Genomic DNA, 22840 nt, shown 5'->3' with positions numbered 1-22840 from the left:
AAAATAAAATGAATATTTGAATATATGAACATGTAAAGCATTGCTGCCAATTACTTGATATTTACAAAATTTCAACATGTTTCATATTACTTTTACATACCAATTGGATCAGCAGCTTTATAGAAATCAGAAGAATCGGAGAATGGGCCCGCTCCTGCTGCATTAAGTGCACACACACGGTACTGATACTCATTTCCTTCTGTAAGGCCAGAAACCTTTTGCCTTGTGTCACGGGTAGATTCCTTAAGGACCTTAAACCATCGCAGACTCTTTTTCTCACGTCTTTCCAAAATATAGCCACTGATTTCACTGCCACCATCAACAGTGGGCCTCTTCCAAGTGACAGTCATTGTCTCTTTCGTTATCATGATAGCATCAGGCCTGGTTGGCTGACCGGGTGTAACTATTGAAAAGAGAAGTCTCAAAATTAACCTTTATGCAGCAATGAAGAAGAGCATTCAATGAAAAAATGGTGTTGTTATCTTACCAAATGCATTCTTAGCAATGACAGCATCAGATTCTAGTGGATCACCAACACCATACTTGTTGACACCCCGAACACGGAACACATATTCATTGCCTTTAATGATATTTCGTATTGTAATGATGGAATGTTCCAACTTTTCTGAAACGAGAGACCATACAACTCGACTTGTCTCACGTTTTTCAACAATGTAGTGGGTGACCGGTGCACCACCATCATCTGTTGGAGCAGCCCACATAATTGTGATCTTCTCAGCTGTAACAGTTTTGAATTCTATAGGCCCAGCTGGGGGTCCAGGTTTGTCTATGAAACAAAGGAAATATGTCAAGTAATTTCTGAAAAATGTACAGATGGAAAAAAAGCCTTCAATTTATCAGCACATAATACATCTACATACCGAGTACTAGTAGTCTGATTGTTCCTGATGCTGAGCCCATGGGATTTTTAAGCTTGATTTCATAGCTTCCACTGTTGATCCGAGTGGCATCTTTAATTATTACTGTTGCAGAGTCAGTTGTGCTTTCCAAAAAGACTTGAGAACTTGTCTCAAGTTCTTTACCATTTTTGTACCAGTCAATGGAAGGCAGAGGCTTGCCAGAGATTCCAACTTTAAGCTTTATGGCTGAATCAGCTTTAAATTTGACTATATCCATGTACTCCATTGGCAAGTCAACCTGAGGTGCACCTATGAATCAAAATTAATAATAGTGGTATCAATAGAAGTGTTAATCACAAAACATAATTCTTCATATGTAGATATATTATTGTCAGGAAGAAATAGTTACCATAGGTATCATGGCATGTTACAGGTCCAACAACTTCAGATGGATTGCTTATTGAACCAATTGCATTCTTTGCAAATATGCGGAATTCATACTGCACATCTTGAGTCAAACCGGAGACACTAAACTGAGTCTCAATGACATTTGTAAAGCTGGCCTTTGTCCACCTCCCATTTGGCAAATCACGTTTTTCAACAATATAGCCAGTGATTTTGCTTCCACCATCATAAGCTGGTTTTTGCCAACTGAGGCTCACAGAGGTCTTTGTAATATCTGTTACATGTAGGTTTGTTGGAATTTCTGGGAAAGGAAAGTGCATTGAAATTTGATCATATATGCAAATGTATTGACTTAATCTGAGCAATAATGCAATTCTACATTTGATTAAAAAGAAATCAAGGACAATTTAGGTGAATACATACCGCAAGGATCAATTGCAAGAACCTGATCAGAAGGATGGCTGACTTTGCCAATGCCTGCAGCATTTTCTGCATATACACGGAATTCATAGATAAGTCCACCACTGATATTTGTGACCTTCAAGTGTGTTGTACGGATAATGGTCTTGTTAACTTTCTGCCATAAAATGCTGTTCCTGTCTTTCATTTCTACATGATATCCAATCACTTGGTTTCCACCATCAGAAACTGGCTCATTCCAGCCCACAGTTATACTCTCTCTGGTGACATTAGTTACCCATGGGGTTGATGGAGGTCCAGGTGTTGCTGGAAAATACAGTTGATATACAGTTAACTGTGTGAATAGATAAAATGAACAATAATCATGATATTCTTTGCTATGCGCAATTTCATGTTATTAGTAAGTTACTTACTGTATGGCAATTTGACTATAACACATTTGGAGTCAATATGGTCGCTGATTCCAAAGCGGTTCTCAGCTTTAATGCGGAACTGGTATTCCTCTCCAGTAGTCAGCTTCATAACTTTGATTATACTTCTTGCTGCAGTAGAAGACACTTCTGACCAAGCAGCAGTGCTTGTTTCTCTTTTCAAAACAATGTAATTTGTTACCTGACTGCCACCATCATAAGGTGGTGGTTGCCATCTCAGTGTTACACTATCTTCAGTAACATCACTAATATTTACAGGGCCCACTGGAGGTCCAGGTCTGTCAAGCACTACAATATTAACAAATGATTTTGTTGTTCCACTGGAGTTGGCAGCAGTAATGTCATATCGACCAGCGTCACCAGCAACACTTTCTTTCAGGTTCACAATCATGCTTTCTGAAGTCATTTCAGTGTTAAATCTCATGGTTGACTTCACACATACGCCATCTTTGGACCAAGATACTTTTGGTTGCGGCTTGCCCAATATTGGGATTTCAAATTTTAGGTTGGATCCAGCTCTAACATATACAGTATTGTGTGGAAAGCTCTTCATGTCAATTTCAGGTGACTCTGAAAATAATTTTAAAAATATCAATTTTGGTTTACTGAATAAAGCATAAAGCTCAAAATGCTACTAAAAAGGAAAAGGCTTACATTTTTCGGTTTCAAGTAATCACATAAATTATAGCTGCTCATCTAACAAAACGTCATTACTATAAAATAAATAATAATTACCAAGTTGTTCTTTAACTGTTACTGGTAGAAGCATTTCTTTTGGATCACTTAGGCCAGCTTGATTTTCAGCAGATACTCTGAAGAAATAGTCAACATTTTCTTTCAAACCATGTATGACATGGTGTGTGGTCTTCACAACTGCACATTTAACCCACTTTTGCTGGCCTTTCTCAAGGGCTTCAATGAGGTAGCTTGTGATCCTACTGCCTCCATCATGTTCCGGTTTCAACCAAGCAAGTGAAACACTGTCTTTGGTGACATTTATAACTCCAAGTCGTTCAGGCATACTTGGTTTTTCTGAAAAAATTAAATGTGTTACTTTTTGTTCTGTTCAATGTCAGATGTAATTTCCAGATTTTATTATACTTTGCCTCAATTAAGAGGCAAATTCAATTTGTTTAATTTAATGTTCTAATTTACAAGTAGAATACTTAGACCATTTTAATTTTCTAATTTTTATTTTGTATGTTATTTCCTTTGGTTTTCTTCCTAATTTTTCCAAACCATGAAATGTGCCCAATTTCAGGGTACAAACAGAAAACTTGTTCTTTGGTGTTTGATATTCTTATACTTCTACAAACTACAAAACTGGTTGACCAACTTTCAAATATATGCTTTCTCCTTTTTGGTTGCACCCCACATTCACTTGACATCGCCAAATGAACAAGTAAAGATTGAGGGTAAATTATATCAGTATTAAGAAGGGAGAATCTATGTCCTAAACATGGGGTAGAAATTGGACCTCACTGTCCCTATTTTAATTTCACATCTGCAAGACGTCCAACACTATACTGGGTCAGACCTCATTTCAAGCAACCCTAGCAGCAGTCAGAAATCACATTAGGCCCCTGGCAAATGTAAATAAGGTTTATTAATTGCTGGACCTAGCTCCCACTGGAAAATTGGATATCACACAAGAGAACCAGTTCCAGAATTGCTCCACTCCTGATTATTCAGCAGCCACTGGTGCCTAGCAACGACTGAATGCCAACAGTGTTTAAAACATGAATTGGATATGACATTGCTGTGGGTCAAGAAGAAAAAGAGTGCTCCTCTACTTCCATAGTATCTCAATCACACCTTTAACCACTCCCATCTCCATCACAATGTCCACCCTGTGCTTCTGACCCTCTTCCTTCCCAGAACTTGCCCACAGACTGCTGCCAGTATTAAAGTAGTCCAGCATCCATTTTCTTCAGATTAACGAACTGCCTGTGGAGTCTGACAAGTGCTGGCAGGCCACCCAATTACTGAATTTCAAGTTCTAATTTTGAGGCCGTCTCGGGTTCTCAGTTTGTGTGCATGTTGTAGGCACCAACAAATTTTTGTCTTGTTGTGTCACTGTAATAAATGTGCTAAGCCATATTTGTTTGTAAGTAATTTTCACAGTTTGTTTTTCCCATGGCATAAACTATTCCGCTATAAAGTGGCAGATGGTTCATGTACTATATGTACCTTATGTACTATAAAAAAAATTCAGAAAGTATTTGAAAGCTGTCCAGACCAATCATTTCCATGTTTTGAGAATATTTCTCTTTATCAACATACAAAAGGATGGGCTGAAATTATGAACTCATGACCTTTAGGAAATTATGCAACAGTTCTATTACTAATTCTGTGATGTAATACAGAGAACATCAATGCAATATGGTTATGCTCCATAGCTAGGTATTATAGTTCAATAACTAATTATGAAAATGTTCAAAAGATTGTAAGAAATTGATAAATTACCTGTCACTTTAACGCCCTCCTTGGTCTCAACAGGTACACCAACACCAAACTCATTTTCACCCCGGACACGGAAGTAGTAAATGGCACCTTCTTGTAAGTTGGTAGCTTTGTAAGTAAGACGTTGACAATTGCTTGTTACGGTGACCCATGCCTTCTTACTAGCTTCACGTTTTTCAATATGATAATTCTTCACTGGAGCACCGCCTTCATTTTCTGGTACATCCCAGGCCAGCAGTACAGATTCCTTGGTAACTTCTTTTATAATAATAGTGCCAGGAGGTCCAGGTGAATCCAGAACCTTGACAACTAGTGTTAGTGTGGCAGTAGCTAAGACATTCTGCAATGTTACTGTGTATTTACCACAGTCATTCCTTGTTGCTTTTTCTATTGTTAAGGAGGTGCTTGAATCAGTAGTATCAATACTTCCTCTTACACGGAGGTCTACATCAGGTTTGCTCCACATAACATTGGGTGTTGGTTTTCCTCTAAAAGGCACAGGTAATGTAAAGGAACTTCCAGCCTTGACAATTAAAGTTTTGCGCATTTCATTATCAATATCAAATGTAGGTTCCTCTTCTCTCTCTTTTGCAAACTGTGGGTCAGATATTTCACTTGGTTCACTAACACCAACTTTGTTAATTGATCGTACACAGAAAACATACTCTATTCCAGATGTAAGTCCAAGTACTGTGTATTCTGTGCCTCTCAAATTCTGAACTGCTGTTGTCCATTCAGTGTCTTCAGACTTTTTATATTCTACATTGTATCCAGTGACAGGTGTTCCACCATCAAACAGTGGCTTTGCCCAGCCGACAGTAATGCTTGTCTTTGCTGAATCAATAATTTTTGGTTTGGATGGAGGAGAAGGTATGAAAATTGGATCTTCTGCACGAACAAATGCCGATGGTTCACTTGGAGGACCAACACCAGCAGCATTTTCTGCATGTACACGATATTCATAATCAGCACCTTCACGAAGCCCTGTTGCTTTTATTCTTAGATCATACACAGGTTTCTTAGTAACTCGAATCCAACGTAAACCATTCTTTTCTCGCTTCTCAATTATATATCCTGCAATTGGATTTCCACCATCACTGTCAGGTCTTTCCCAGCAGATAGTCATGGTATTCTTTGTGACATTGGTTATATCTATTGATTTTGGTGCATCAGGAATTGTGAACGGATCAATGGCTTTTACAGGTTCACTCTCTAACGCTTCACCAACTCCATACTTATTCACTCCCATCACTCTGAAAACATACTCATTGCCTTTCAGCAGTTTAGTTACTTTACAGGATGTTGTTGGTAAGTTTTCTGTTACAAAAGTCCAAGCAAGGCGACTTGTTTCACGCTTTTCTACAATATAGTGATCAATTTCTGCTCCTCCATTTTCTTGAGGAGGTGCCCACGACAGTGAACACTTTTCAGCTGTACGGCCAGCTATTTCCAAAGGACCAGCAGGTGGGCCTGGTCTATCAAGTACCTTGCAGTTAACTGCCAGGGACCTTGTTCCTGCAACATTCTGCAATGTCACAATATATTGTCCTGAGTCTCGCCTAATGCAGTCCTTAATGACAATTGCAGTGCTGTTGTCAGTTGATTGGATTTCAACTCTAGCTTGTCCTTCAAGCTCTTTACCATCCTTTGTCCATGATATCACTGGAAGAGGACGACCTGCAATATCTGCATTAACCTTGACAGTCTCACCTGCCTTAACAATAACCTCTCTAAATTTAGCATCCATCATAATTCTTGGGGCTTCCATATCATCCTTAACAGTAATGGGTCCTGTTGACTCAGATGGTTCACTGAATAACCCTGCAGCATTCTTTGCAATAATGTGGAACTCATAACGCTGATCTTCGCTAAGACCAGTAACATCAAAATATGTTTCTTGGACATTAGTAAAATTACACTTAAGCCAGCGTCCATCAGGTAGCTCCCTAGATTCAATAACATAACCAGTAACTTTAGCACCACCATCATATTCTGGCTTGGTCCAAGATAATGAAACAGAGGTTCTTGTAATATATGTTACTTCAGGTTGACCTGGAGGATCACAGGGGTCCCTTGCTGCAACAGGTTCAGAAACCTTACTGTGTTTACCAATACCAGCAATGTTCTCAGCATACACACGATACTCATATGCCAGACCTTCTTCAAGGCCAGTTACTTTCATTTTTGTGTCAGTTATAGGACCTCGATTCATCTTTGTCCACAAGATACTGCTTCTTTCTTTGCATTCAAGGTGGTAGCCAACAATTTTGGAACCTCCATCAACAACTGGTTCATTCCATTTTACAATCATATAACCTTTGGTAGCATGTGCAACAATAGGAGTTGAAGGAGGACCAGGTGGTTTAAATGGATACTCTGCAACAACAGCGGGAGAGTCAATATAGTGGCTCTTGCCATATCGGTTTTCTGCATAAACACGGAACTGGTATTCGCATTTTGCTGTAAGATTTATGACTTTAATTGAAGTTCTTGCTACAGCAGCAGAAACAGTTTCCCATGCAGTTGTAGTGGTATCTCTCTTTTCAACAATGTAATTGTTAATTTGGCAACCACCATCATACTCCGGTGGCTTCCAAGATATAGTTATGTAATCAGAACTGACTTCATCAATATGAATAGAACTAGGCGGTCCAGGTTTGTCAAGAACAATTACGGTAATTAAGACAGTTTTTGATCCCGTACTATTAGAAAAAATTACTTCATATTTTCCAACATCTTCCTTTAAGGCTTCCTTGATGGTAAGAAGTGTTGATGTATTTGATGTCTGAACATTTATTCGTGTTGTCTGTTTCAAAGGCTCTCCATTTTTCTTCCATGTCACAGTTGGCAAAGGTCTTCCTCTAAATGGTATGTCAATCGTGAGGTCATCACCAGCTTTTATACTAAAACTGTTGAAAAGGAGCTCAACAGATGGCTCAATTTCAACATCTTTTGCAACCACTGGTACTCCCAACTGTCTTGGGTCACTCTTTCCTTTCTCATTCACAGCTATTACACAAAAGGTGTATTCCTCACCGGTGGTTAGTCCTTTCACTGTTGTTTCTAATGTTTTCACTTGGGCACATGAAATCCATTTTTCACTTCCTTTTGTCTGCATTTGGACAATGTAGGAAGTTATTTTGCTACCTCCATCATGCTCAGGTTTCTCCCAGGTAAGTGTTGCACTATTTCGTGTTATATCTACCAATGTCACTTTGCCAGGAGGTAAGGGTACCTCAGATGCTTTAATGGGTTCAGCAGACTCTGCTGGCAAGCCTATTCCATACTCATTAACTGCCATTACACGGAAGAAATAAATACCGCCTTCTTGAAGAGATTCAATTTTGAATGTGTTTTTAGTACAATTGTTGGTAACAGCAGCATAAGCCTTTCTAGTAGATTCACGTTTTTCAACAATGTAATTGGTGATCTTTGCCCCGCCATCAATAAGGGGTGGCTCCCATGATATAGTCACCGAATCTTTCTTCACTTCTTTTATGTGTAGGTTCATAGGAGCACTTGGTGAATCAAGTACTCTGACATTAACAAAAGCAGATTTAACACCGCTGTTATTTTCCAAAGTCAAATTATACTTGCCACTATGAAATCTGTTAACATTATCAATAACCAGCATAGTGTAAGAGCTTGTAACTTCAATCTGGGCTCGCTCACTTAGAGCACCTTCAGCTTTTTCCCATTTTACTTCCGGCTCTGGTCTGCCTTTAATGGGAACAAATAACCTCAAAGTACCACCAGCATGTACAGACACAACCTTCCTGAGATTAGCATCTAGCTCAATTTCTGGTGGCTCAAGTTTATCAGCTGCAATTACTGTCCCAGAAACATTGGCAGGTTCTCCAACTCCTTCTGAATTAATAGCACAGATGCGAACGTTATATTCAGTTTTCTCCTTCAAGTCTTCTACTGTGAAATGTGTTGATTGCACACCTGTTGGAGGTGTGCATGTGATCCAGTTATCAGTATTTGTCTCTTTCACCTCTACAGTATAACCCTTAATTGTAGCTCCTCCATCATAAATTGGCTTGCCCCATATGAGGGCTACTGTGGATCTTGTTGTGTCTGCCACCTTTGGATTGCTTGGAGGACCAGGAACATATACTACATCACAAGCTCTGTAGAAAGTGGATGGCTCACTTGGATCACCTACACCTGCAGCATTTTCAGCAGATACACGGAATTCATAGAAGTGACCTTCTGTTAAACCAGTAGCTCTAAACCTTAAATCACTCAGCCTCTTTTTATTGCACTTGGTCCACCTGATTCCATCTTTGTCTCGCTTCTCCAGTATATAACCTTCAATTTCAGTTCCACCATCATCCACAGGGTGCCCCCATGTCACAACCATAGAATCTTTAGTAATAGTTGTAACCTCAGGCACTGTTGGTGCACTTGGTGTATGAAATGGGTTCTTAGCCACAATTGGATCAGATTCTAGTGGTTCACCAACTCCATATTTATTTACTGCCATGACACGGAATATATACTCATTACCTGGAAGAAGTTTGGTTACTTTGTGACTAATAGCTTGTACATCAGATGCTACTTGTGTCCATGAAAGTCGGGAAGTTTCTCTCTTTTCTATTATGTAGTGGGAAATATTGGCACCGCCGTCTTGAGAAGGAGGGTTCCAAGCCAAGTAGCACTTCTCTGCAGTTACACCAGAAACTGTCAAAACACCATCAGGAGGACCAGGCCTATCAAGGACCTTAACAGTTATTGGAATAGATTTTGTTCCACCTACGTTACTGAGTTTAAGTACATAGTGTCCTCCATCAATTCGTATGCAATCCTTGACAGCCAGACTAGTTTTATGAATGGTAGTTTTAGTTTCCATTCTAGCAACATTTGCTTCAATATCTTTGCCATCTTTGATCCATGTTACATCAGGTACAGGTTTACCATGGATGTCAGCCTCTAGTACAAAGCTGTCCCCTGCATTTACAACAATTACATCTTTGTACTTAGGGTCCATGGAAGCTCTCGGAGCTTCAATTTCATCTCTTGCTGTAATTGGTCCAGTGCTTTCAGATGGTTCACTGAAAATACCAGCTGCATTTCTTGCAATTGCTCTAAATTCATATTTTGCATCTTCAGTTAACCCAGAAACAGTAAATTCAGTGTCAATTATGTTGGTAAAACTAGCTTTCATCCAGCGACCATCAGGAAGTTCTTTCTTTTCTATCACATATCCAGTAATTTTGCTGCCACCATCATACTGAGGCTTCTTCCACTGTAGGGTAACATAATTTCTTGTGATGACAACAGCATCAGGACGGCCAGGAGGATCACAAGGGTCACGGGCTACATAACATTCAGAAACTTTGCTAGGTTTACCAGTGCCAACAATATTCTCTGCATAAACTCTGAACTCATATTCAATACCTTCTTCTAGATTGTTACACTTGTAAAGCGTATCTTGAATCATTGATTTGTTCAGTTTTGTCCAAAGAATGCTGTTCCTTTCTTTGCGTTCAAGATGGTAACCCAAAATTTTACTTCCACCATCAATCACTGGCTCATTCCATTGCACATACATGGTGTCCTTTGTGGCAGATGACACAAATGGAGTGCCTGGAGGACCGGGATGTTTGTATGGGTACTGTGCAATGACTGCTGTAGAATCTAAAGATGAACTCTTTCCATATCTATTTTCAGCAAAGATTTTGAATTGATACTCAGATCCTGTGGTAAGTTTAGTAACTTTAATAGTTGTTCTTGCCACAGTTGCAGACACCAGCTGCCAAATAGTAGTAGTTGTGTCCCGTTTTTCAACAATATAGTTGTTAATTTGACAGCCTCCTGTATATTCTGGTGGATTCCATGACATTACAACAAAATTAGCGCTAACTTCATCAAATCGTACTGGTCCAACTGGAGGACCTGGCTTATCAAGCACAATGATGCCAATCTCTTCTGTTACGGTCCCAGCACTGTTTGTAGCACTTACAGAATACTTCCCATGGTCATCTCTATGACTTTCTTTAATATGGAGAGTTGTTGCTGTTGCTGCATCCTCCACATTAATTCTTATTGTCTGTTTTAGTGTCTGCCCATCCTTCTTCCATATAATTTTAGGTTTGGGACAGCCAATAAATGGAACTTCAACCTTTAGGTTTTCCCCGGCTGGGACACTGTATGTGTTGAACAGGAGTCTGAAATCAGGTGCAATACTTTGATCTTTAGCTATCACTGGTAAAGCTAAGAGTCTAGGATCACTTTTTCCTTTCTCATTGAAAGCAATTACACGGAAGAGATATTCCTGTCCCGAACTGAGGCCAGAAACTACTGCATCACATGTCTTGGACTGGGTAATAACACCCCATTGGTCAGATCCTTTAGGCTGCATTTCTATCAAGTATCCCATGATTCTGCTACCTCCATCGTGTTCGGGCTTCTCCCAGATTAGAGACACACTCTTCTGGGTGACATCAACAACAGTGATTTTTCCTGGTGGTAAAGGTGGCTCAGAAGCCTTTACAGCATCCATAGTCTCAACAGGTATACCAATACCAAACTCATTCTCTGCCATCACTCGGAAATAATAAACAGCTCCTTCAGTAAGATTTTCTGCTTTGAAACTGCACTTGTTACATTTAGCAGTTACATTAGCATAAGCTTTCCTGGTTGATTCACGCTTGTCAATAACATAGTTTTTAATCTTTGCTCCTCCATCAATAATGGGTGGTTCCCATTGCAGTGTAATTGATTCTTTCTTTACATCCTTTATAGTTAAATTTTGTGGAGCACCAGGTGTGTCAAAAACTTTTACTGTAACAAATGCAGACTTAGTACCACTGCTGTTCACTAAAGTCAGAATATATTTTCCAGCATCATTTCTATCACAATTGTCTATTGTTACTTGGGTATAATTTAGGCCCTTTTCTACTTGAGACTTTTCAGTTGGTTCTCCCTCGTCCTTTGACCAACTGATCTCAGGAGTTGGTCTACCTTTAAATGGTATGAAGATTCTGACAGTATTGCCAGCTCTAACTGTGATTCCTTTTCTTAACTCTGCTGGAAGTTCAATTTCAGGTGCTTCATGTTTATCTTCTGGTTTAACTATGCCAGCTACTGTTGCTGGTTCACCAACTCCAACCTTGTTGATGGCACAGACACGAACGTTGTATTCCTGATGTTCAGTAAGTTTCCCAATTTCAAAGCGGGTGACCTGTAGTCCAGATGGTGGTGTGCACATTGTCCAGTCTTCCTCATCTGCTTTGCGGATTTCTACTATGTATCCTTGAATGTCACTGCCGCCATCATAAATTGGTTTTCCCCAAATAAGCACAACAGAATTTTTTGTAGCGTCTACAACATGTGGATTTGCTGGTGGCCCAGGTTTGTAAACAGGATCACATGCTTTATAGAAATTTGTTGGTTGACTTGGTTCGCCAATCCCAGCAGCATTTTCTGCAGATAACCTAAATTCATATTCATGGTCTTCTGTGAGTCCTGTGGCTCTGAAGCGCAAATCTGTTACTCTATGCTTGTTGCACTTTGTCCATCTGATTCCAGTCCTGTCCCTCTTCTCTATAATATAACCTATAATTTCACTTCCACCATCGCTGTCTGGTCTATTCCAGCAGATAGTCATTGAGTCTTTTGCAACATTGGTTACTTCCAAAGATTTTGGTGCACCAGGAGGTACAAACGGACTCTTCATTAATATGGGTGCAGACTCCAAAGATTCACCAACACCAAACTTGTTGACAGCCATTACACGGAAGATATATTCATTACCTTCTAAAAGCTTGGTAACTTTATGCATAGTAGTTTGGACATCTGAGGCCACAACAGTCCAAGCAAGGCGACTAGTTTCTCTTTTCTCAATAATATAGTGTAAAATAGCACTTCCACCATCATGTTGTGGTGGGCCCCAAGACAATGAACACTTTTCAGCAGTGACACCAGTAACTTGGATTGGCTCTGCTGGAGGTCCTGGTCTGTCCAAAACTTTTACATTGATAGGAACAGATTTTGTACCAGCCACATTAGAAGCTTGAAGAATGTACTGCCCACCATCCACTCTAATTGCATCCTTAACAAGGAGCAAAGCTCTGAAATCTGTATTTTTAACCTCAAGTCTTGCTGATTCTTCAACTTCTTTTTCACCTTTGAACCACTGGATAATGGGTAATGGTTTGCCATGAACATCAGCTTCTAACTTAAATGCATCACCTGCATTAACCACTATTGTGTCTCTGTATTTTGGATCCATAGCTAGTCTAGGTGGTTCAACTTCATCCTTTGCAACAATTGGTCCAGTGTTGTCAGATGGCTTGCTAATTGTACCAGCAGCATTCTTAGCAATGACCCTGAAGTCATATTTTTCATCTTCAGTGAGGCCAGTTACAGTGAATTGAGTCTCAATAACATTTGTAAAGCTTGCCTTCATCCAGCGACCCTCAGGTAAGTCACGCTTCTCTACTATATATCCAGTTATGATACTGCCACCATCATATTCCGGCTTTGTCCACTGAAGTGTTATTGAGTTCCTGGTTACGATAATGGCTTCTGGACAACCTGGTGGATCACATGGATCACGAGCAAAATAGCATTCAGACACTTTGCTGGGTTTTCCAGTACCAACAATATTTTCAGCATATACTTTGAATTCATATTCAATGCCTTCTTCAAGTCCCGAGGTCTTAAATCTTGTATCCTGTATAATGGTCCTATTGATTTTTGTCCAAAGAATGCTGTTTCTTTCTTTGCGCTCAAGGTGGTATCCTAAGATTTTGCTACCTCCATCATTAATTGGTTCATGCCACTGCACTTCCATGCTGTCCTTAGTAGTAGCTGATACGAATGGAGTACCTGGTGGGCCAGGTTCTTTAAATGGATACTGTGCTACAACTGCCTGAGAATCCAAAGCAAAACTTCTACCATATCTATTTTCTGCAAATACTCTAAACTGATATTCTGCTCCAGTTTTAAGTTTGCTTATCTTCAGACTTGTTCTAGCAACTGTAGCTGATACAATCTCCCAGTTTACAGTAGTTGTATCTCTCTTCTCAACTACATAGTTATTTATCTGACAGCCACCAGTAAAGCTTGGTGGATCCCATGAAATTGTGATGCTTTCAGCACTAACTGCATCAAACCTTACTGGGCCACTTGGTGGACCTGGCTTATCAAGTGTTATTATTTCAATAGTGGCTGTCTTTTGCCCAACAACATTATCCACGGTGATACCATACAATCCATTATCATCTCTAATTGATTCCTTGATGTTTAGGGCTGTAGTATTGTCAGAATGAGTAACATTGACTCTGGTTGTCTGCTTGAGTGGCTGACCATCCTTTGTCCAAGTAATATTTGGTTTAGGACGTCCAGCAATAGGGATCTCGATTTTTAAGTCCTGTCCTACCTGTACACTATAACTACTAAATGCTGGTCTGACATCTGGGTCAATCACTAGATCTTTAGCAACCACAGGCACGGCAAGAGTTCTTGGGTCACTCTTGCCTTTTTCATTCACTGCCATGACTCTAAACAGATACTCCTCTCCTTGAGCTAGGTTACTGATTATTGCCTCAAGTGTTTTCACATGTGCACATGCCAACCATTTTTCACTACCTTTACTTTGCATTTCTACAATATACTGGATAATTTTGCTGCCACCATCATGTTCCGGTTTCTCCCAGGTAAGGGACACAGACTTTCTTGTCACATCAACCACTGTTATCTTTCCTGGAGGCTGTGGCACCTCAGATATTTTAACTGGGTCAACTGTTTCTGCAGGTAATCCAATTCCATGCTCGTTTTCAGCAGTTACTCTAAAATAATAATTACAACCTTCTTGAAGTTGTTCTACCTTAAAAGAGGTCTTGTGGCAGTTTGTGATAACAGCTGAGTAGGCTTTCCTTGTAGATTCTCGTTTTTCTACAATGAAATTCTTAATTTTAGCACCTCCGTCCAACAGAGGATGTTCCCAGGATAAGGTGACGCTATCCTTTGTTATTTCCTTCACCTTGAAATTAACTGGGGGGCTTGGGGTATCAAGGACTCTCACAGTAACAAAGGCAGATTTTGTTCCGCTACTGTTTTCCAAAGTTAATATGTATTTGCCTGAGTCATACCTATTAACATTATCAAGTACAAGCAATGTATAACTTTCAGAAACTTCAATCTGTGCAGTGTCTCTTATTTCACCATCTGCCTTGGTCCATTTCACTTCTGGAGCAGGACGGCCTCTGATAGGAACAAATAATCTCAAAGAACAACTAGCTCTGACATTAATAATTTTCCTCAAATCAGCATCAAGGTCAAGGTCTGGAGCTTCTAACTTATCCTCCAAAAGGACAGTGTCAGGAATGTCAGCAGGTTCACCAACTCCTGCCTTATTGACGGCACATACACGGAACTTGTATTCGTGCTTTTCCAGCAATTTATCCACTTCAAATCGGGTCTGCTTGATGCCACTTGCTGTTGTGCACATTGTCCATTCTTCAGTGCTTACATCACACATCTCCACAAGATATGCTTGGATTTCACATCCGCCATCATAAATGGGTTTACCCCATGAAAGGAAGACAGAAGATCTTGTAAAATCAGTTACTTTAGGATTGTTGGGTGGTCCAGGTTTGTAGATAGGGTCAGATGCCTTGTAGAAAATGGAGCATGGACTTGGTTCACTGATACCAGCAGCATTTTCAGCAGATACCCTAAATTCATAATTATGGTTTTCTATAAGTCCAGTTACCCTGAAACGTAGTTCACTAACCAGCCGTTTGTTACACCTTGTCCATCTAATGCCCTCCTTGTCACGTTTTTCCAAAATGTAACCATGGATTTCACTACCACCATCAGATGCAGGTCTTCCCCATACAACGATCATTGAGTCCTTTGTAACAGCAGTAACCTCAGGTGTCTTTGGTGCATCAGGGCGTACAAATGGATTGTTTGCTATTACTGGATCAGATTCAAGTAACTCACCTACACCATATTTGTTTACACCCATAATACGGAAGATATATTCATTTCCTTCCAGAAGTTTAGTAACTTTGCAACTTGTAGTCTGCACATTAGATTCAACTAATGTCCAGACCAAACGGCTAGTTTCTCTTCTTTCAACAATGTAATGTGAAACATCGCTACCGCCATCTTGTTTTGGTGGCTTCCAGGTTAATGAACATTTTTCAGCAGTTACCCCAGTTATAACAATTGGGCCTTCAGGTGGTCCTGGTCTGTCTAGTACCTTCACATTAACAGCAACAGACTTTTCACCAGCTACATTCTTTACCAAGAGGGTATAGTGGCCACTATCTACACGAATAGTTTCCTTGACAGCCAGAATGGTGTTAAAATCTGTACTTTTCATTTCAAGCCTAGCTGTGTTTTCAAGTACTTGAGTTCCTTTCATCCACTGGATTGTAGGTATTGGTTTTCCATAAACATCAGCTTCAATTTTGAATGCTTCGCCTGCATGTACTACAATACCTTCCTTATATTGTGGATCCATGCTAATTCGTGGTGGGTCTACTTCATCTCTAACAGTAATTGGACCAGTGGATTCAGATGGTTCACTGAATACACCAGCTGCATTTCTAGCAATTACCCTGAACTCGTATCTCTGGTCTTCTACTAAGCCAGTTACAGCATACTGAATATCGATGACATTAGTAAAGCTGGATTTCATCCAACGACCATCAGGAAGTTCTTTCTTTTCAACAACATAGCCAATGATTTTGCTGCCTCCGTCATACTCAGGCTTGGTCCACTGCAGTGTCACTGCATTTCTAGTGACAATTATAGCTTCAGGGCGACCTGGTGGATCACAAGGATCTCTAGCTGCCACACATTCAGATACTTTGCTCGGTTTGCCAATGCCAACAATATTCTCAGCATATACTCTATATTCATATTCTATGCCCTCTTCAAGATTCGTAGACTTTAATTTCGTATCAGAAATAATTGTCTTGTTCAGTTTGATCCACAAAATGCTGTTTCTTTCTTTACGTTCAAGATGGTAACCCAGGATCTTGCTGCCGCCATCATTGACAGGTTCATTCCATTGCACTACCATACTATCCTTTGTAACATTTGTTATGAAAGGAGTACCAGGTGGACCAGGAGCCTTGTAAGGGTATTGTGCCACAATCGATTCAGAAGTAAGATAACTGCTCTTTCCGTATCTATTCTCAGCTGCAATCCTGAATTGATATTCCGTACCAGCCTTTAAACGTGCAGCTTTGATAGTTGTTCGGGCAACAGTAGCAGAAATAATCTGCCAGACAGTCGTTGAAGTGTCTCTTTTTTCAACGATATAATTACTGATTTGACAACCCCCATCATATTCTGGCGGTTTCCATGATATAACGATATTGTCTGCAGTAACCTCCTCAATTTTGACTGGTCCAGTTGGAGGCCCAGGCTTGTCTAAAACAACAATGCTAAGATTTTCAGACACTTCCCCAGCAGTATTTGTAAGTTTTATATTGTACTGACCAATATCTTCACGACAGGCCTCCTTGATCATCAAAACTGCCTTATTATCTTTGCTCTCAGCATTAATCCTTGTTGTTTGTTTTAATGGGTGATTATCTTTCAGCCAAGATATAGTTGGTTTAGGGCGTGCAATAAATGGCACATCAACTTTTAAGTCCTCTCCTGCTAGGACACTGAATGTGGTAAATAGAAGCTTTAAAGCAGGAACAATTACAAGATCTTTTGCAACAACAGGGACTCCCAGCTGTCGGGGATCACTGACACCTTTTTCATTTTGTGCTGACACTCGGAATATATATTCTTCACCTTGTGTCAATCCTGTTATGGTGGCTTCAGTTATTTTCACTGTAGCACATGTTGTCCACTTTTCACTGCCTTTACTTTGCATTTCCACTATGTATCCTAAAATCCTACTGCCTCCGTCATGCTCTGGTTTTTCCCATGACAAAGCTGCACTGTTTCTTGTCACATCAACAAGGGTTACTTTGCCTGGTGGTAGTGGTCTTTCTGATACTTTAACCGAGTCAGATGTCTCAACAGGAAGACCTATTCCATATTCATTTTCAGCTAAGACACGGAAGTAATAGTTGCAGCCTTCTAGCAAGTGATCCACCTTCCAGCTTGTTTTATGACAGTTCGCAATCACAGTAGAGTATGCTTTCCTTGTTGATTCTCTTTTCTCTACAATGTAATTCTTAATCTTCGAGCCACCATCAATAAGTGGGGGCTCCCAAGTAATTGTAACGGAGTCTTTGGAGACTTCCTTAATTTTAAGATTCTGCGCTGGACCTGGAGTATCCAGAACTCTAACACTGACAAAAGCAGATTTGCTGCCTCCACTGTTCTCTACTGTTAAGACATATTTGCCACTATCAAATCTATTTACATTTGGAACGACAAGGAGAGAATATGAGCTTGTATTTTCGATTGAAGCTCTATCTAGGGGCTCCCCATCTTGCCTTGCCCATTTAATCTCAGGTGTCGGTCTTCCTCGAATTGTAACGAATAATCTTAAAGTGCAGCAAGCTCTTATCAATACCACTTTACGCAGGTCTGCATCAAGCTCAATTTCAGGAGGCAATAACCTTTCTTCAGCTTTAGCTGTTCCAGGGATTTGTGCAGGCTCTCCAATACCTTCAGAGTTTATAGCGTATATGCGGACTTTGTACTCTTGGTTTTCTTTTAAGTCAGTGATTGTGTACGATGTGGCCTTGAGTCCACTCTGTGGTGTTACAACTGTCCATTCATCTTCTTCAGGGAGACTTGTTTCAACCATGTAACCTGTAATTTCTGAGCCACCATCATAAATAGGTTTATTCCATGCAATAGTGACTGAAGATCTGCTGGTATCTAGCACTCTAGGGTTACCTGGTGGTCCAGGTTTGAAAACAGTGTCAATTGCTTTGTAGTATGGGCTGGAAGAACTGGGTTGACTTACACCAGCAGCATTTTCAGCCATGATTCTGTATTCATATTCATGTCCTTCTGTGAGCCTACCAACTTTGTATCGTAGATCAGTTACCGTTCTTTTATTACATTTAACCCAGCGCATCCCTGTCTTGTCACGCCTCTCAATAATGTAGTTAGTAATTTCACTTCCACCATCAGAATCAGGGTGTCCCCAACAAACCACCATTGAATCCTTGGTAATTGCTGTAACTTCAGGATTCTTTGGTGGGCTAGGTGGTACGAATGGATTAGCAGCAACAACAGGATCGGATTCTAATGGTTCACCAACTCCATATTTATTTACTGCCATAACACGGAAAATATATTCATTCCCTTGCAGTAGTTTGGATATCTTTAATTTGGTTATTTGGACATCTGTAGCCACACTAGTCCAGGCAAGTCTACTAGTTTCACGCTTTTCAACGACATAGTGTTCAATCTTTGCACCGCCATCATCTGGTGGTGGCAGCCACGATATCACACATTTTTCTGCTGTGACATCTGAAATTATCATAGGTCCTTCAGGAGGTCCTGGTCTATCCAAAATCTTGACATTAAAAACATGCTTCGCTGTTCCTCCAGGATTAGATGCAGTAAGCATATAAGCACCACCGTCTCTTCTTACACTCTCTTTGTGTATTAAAACAGTGGAGAAATCTGTCATTTTTACTTCTAGTTTTCCTGTTTCTTCAAGTTCATTTCCTTCTTTAGTCCAAGCCATTGTTGGTGGTGGTTGCCCTCTGACATCTGCTTCAAGTTTGAAAGTTTCGCCAGCTTTCAATAGTAAAACACTCTTGAATTTAGCATCAACCATTATTCTGGGTTCTTCAATGTCATCTTTGCATATTATTGCATCAGTAGGCTCAGATGGTTTGCTTATCGAACCAGCAGCATTACGAGCTACTATGCGGAACTCATATGTGTCACCTTCATTAAGACCACTGACAGTAAAGACAGTCTCTAGTACATTGCTAAAGTTTGCCTTAAGCCAGCGACCACCAGGCAGATCCCTTTTTTCAACTGTGTAACCAGTTATCTTAAAGCCTCCATCATATTCTGGTTTCGTCCAGGTGAGTGTTACAGAATTTCTTGTAATGATAAGTGGAACTGGTTTACCAGGAGGATCAATGGGGTCCAATGCATATACTGGTTCTGATGGTTTACTTGGTTTACCTTTGCCAGCCATATTTTCTGCTACAACACGGAATTCGTATGCAATGCCATCAGTAAGTCCAGCTGATTTAAATGTAGTGCCGACAATCAAAGACTTATTTACAGTCTGCCAAAGTATACTATTTTTTTCCTTTCTTTCAATGTGGTATCCAAAAATGGGACTTCCACCATCAGAAACAGGGTCATTCCAGGTGATAGTCATTGAATCCTTACTAACAGCAATAACATGTGGAGTTCCAGGAGGTCCAGGTGCCTTAAATGGATATGCTGCAACAACAGTCTCTGAAGAGATTGCAGGACCAGCACCATATCTGTTTTGAGCCTTAACTCGGAATTGATATTCAGTTCCAGTTGTAAGGTGGGGAGCTTTATATGATGTACGTATTACAGTAGCTGCTAGCTCTACCCATGATGTACTGTTGGTCTCACGCATTTCTACAATGTAATTGTTTATTGGCACGCCTCCATCATTTTCAGGAGGGTCCCATGACAGCATTATGTAATCAGATGAAATTTCATCAAATTTAATTGGCCCTTTTGGAGGTCCAGGAATGTCATGAACCTGAACCGTGATGATGTCACTTACTTCACCAAGTATATTTTTAGCTGTCAACGTAAACTTGCCACTATCATTTCTTATGCATTCACTGATGTTAAGTATGGTTGAGTTTGCTGTATTTTCAACATTTATTCTCTGTGTCTGCTTCAAAGGCTGGTCTTCCTTCTTCCAGGTGACTGTTGGTTTTGGTCGACCAAGGACAGGGATATCAACTTTGATATTATCACCTGCTTTTGCAATCACAAGCTTCTGGTATATGCCACGTAGATCAAATTCTGGAAGCATTGTTTGTTCCTTAACAAGAGCAGGTCTGCTTTCTCGTGGATCACTTCTTCCAGCAGCATTTACTGCCATTACTCGGAATGTGTATTCTTCATTTTCACTAAGATTCTTTGCAACATAATCTAATGCTTTTACAGTTGCCAAAGGCATCCATTTTTCAGAATCTTTCTTCTGTGCCTCAAGTACATATCCTGTAATCTTGCTACCGCCATCATGTTCTGGTTTTGGCCAAGCCAGACTAACAGTATGTTTTGTGATATCCATAATGTGTAGGCGTTCTGGAGGTGATGGAGCTTCAGATGCTCTTATAGGATCTGTAGTCTCAGCTGGTTCACCTATGCCATATTCATTCTCTGCCATTACTCTGAAGTAGTACTCACATCCTTCTGCCAAATTGACAATTCTGAGTGAACATTTTTGGCAATTGGTTGTGACAGTAGAGTATGCCTTCCGAGTTGATTCTCGTTTTTCTACAATGTAATTGGTTATCCGTGAACCACCATCAATCATTGGCATATCCCATTGTATTGTAACACTGTCTTTTGTTACTTCTCTTGCTTTGAGATTTATAGGTGGTCCTGGTGAGTCTAAGACTCTCACATTTACAAAACCACTCTTTTTACCAGCAACATTTTCAAGGCACATTGTGTACTTTCCAGCATCGTATCTTGTGCAATCTGGGATAAGCAGAAATGTGTATGAATCTGTGGTTTCTACAGTTGCATGACCTTTAACTGGGATGTCTTCTTTAAACCATGTGACATCAGGAGTTGGACGTCCCTTGATTGGTACAAAAATGCGAATGTTTACTCCAGCTCTGACAACAAGAGTTCTTCTCAGTTCAGCATCTAACTCAAATTCAGGTGCTACTTCACGTTCCTTAATTTCAACAACATCTTCAACTTGTGCAGGCTCACCAACACCCACTGCATTGAGGGCACTAATTCTGAAGTGGTATTTTTCTCCTGACTGAAGGTTAGCAACAACAAACTCAGTTATTCTGAGTGCAGTGCCTGTTGTGTCTTTTATCCAGTTCTCATCTCCTTCTTTCCTGTGTTCGACTATATAGCCTATAATGTCAAGACCGCCATCATAGTGGGGCTTTCCCCAAGTCAAACTAGCGGTAGTCTTTGTTGTGTCAACCACTCTTGGGTTAGAAGGTGGTCCAGGTACATCTGTATAAATTGAAAGAAAAGAATATAATTACATATAAATATTTCTAGTTTCACAGAATAATGTACCTACAACAAAGATGAGAAAAGTGTAATGTATCTTTGTTACTTACATGCTATATCTTTTGTTAATGCCGGTTGTGATGGATCACTTGGTGGTCCAATGCCTGCCTTATTTTCAGCACTGACACGGAATTCATACTCAGTTCCTTCATTCAGTCCAGTTACTTTATGTCGGAGGTCAGATATTGGTTTCTTTGTTGCTCTAATCCATCTGAGACCTTTCTTTTCTTTACGTTCTACAATGTATCCTGTGATTTCACTACCACCATCATCAGCTGGCCTCTTCCAACCAATAGTAACAGTACTTTTGGTAACATTAGAGACCTCAGGCTTTGCAGGTGGGCCAGGAGGACCTGAAAGAGGAATATTATAAATTAAGTTTATATTTCTATCAGGCCAAAATACAAAAGTAATATAATGTTCAGTATTTTAAAAATAAATGTGATTACCAAAACTGTCCACCATCTTAACTGGTTCTGCCTGTACTGGCTCACCAATCCCATATTGATTTACAGCAGAGACACGGAAGATATATTCATTTCCCTGTATAAGTTTACTTGCAACATATCTGCAGCTCAGAACATTTTCGGCAACTAAAGTCCAGAGAAGGCGGCTAGTTTCTCTCTTTTCAATTGTGTAAGATTTGACTGGAGAACCTCCATCTTCAGCTGGAGGTAACCAATTTAGTGTAACCTTCTCAGATGAAACATTGCTTATTTCAATAGGTCCTGGAGGACCAGGAACATCCAACACTGTCACATGCACATTTTCTTCTTTGGTGCCAAATGGATTGCTGGCAGTGATAGTATATTCACCAGAATCTTTCCTAGTAGCATATTTAACAGATAGCGTTGAGGAAGTTGGAGTTTTTTCAATTTGGACAATCTCAGAGACCTTGAAATCTTTTCCACCTTTAGACCACACTGATGTTGGTGGAGGTTTGCCAAGAATACTAGTAGCAGTAATTACAATAGTATCACCAGCTTTAACCGTTAAACCTTCTTTAACAGTAGGATCAATTACAATTGTTGGTGCCACTGTGGGTGTAAAAGAAAGAATGAATTAGTATTACTAAATGTGTTTTTTTCCTCC

At 40.0% G+C, this 22840-nt stretch overlaps 1 protein-coding gene across 50 annotated transcripts in view; it reads right to left on the bottom strand.

The window, feature by feature from the left end:
• ttn.2 (titin, tandem duplicate 2) overlaps positions 1-22840 on the bottom strand; it is a 694778-nt gene that overhangs the window by 28982 nt on the left and 642956 nt on the right. For all 50 annotated transcript variants that reach the window (XM_078552010.1, XM_078551990.1, XM_078551964.1 and 47 more), the window contains 10 exons: positions 22198-22785; positions 21799-22101; positions 4583-21688; positions 2852-3148; positions 2099-2686; positions 1689-1991; positions 1270-1566; positions 882-1169; positions 488-787; positions 101-403 (listed from right to left, as the gene is read on the bottom strand). In XM_078552010.1, coding sequence (XP_078408136.1) covers positions 101-403; positions 488-787; positions 882-1169; positions 1270-1566; positions 1689-1991; positions 2099-2686; positions 2852-3148; positions 4583-21688; positions 21799-22101; positions 22198-22785 — 20373 coding nt within the window. The remainder of the gene's footprint in view (positions 1-100; positions 404-487; positions 788-881; positions 1170-1269; positions 1567-1688; positions 1992-2098; positions 2687-2851; positions 3149-4582; positions 21689-21798; positions 22102-22197; positions 22786-22840) is intronic.

Source organism: Cetorhinus maximus, chromosome 11 (assembly GCF_964194155.1).
Source record: "Cetorhinus maximus chromosome 11, sCetMax3.hap1.1, whole genome shotgun sequence".
NCBI lineage: Eukaryota > Metazoa > Chordata > Chondrichthyes > Lamniformes > Cetorhinidae > Cetorhinus > Cetorhinus maximus.
This window is presented reverse-complemented; position numbering and strand designations above follow the sequence as displayed.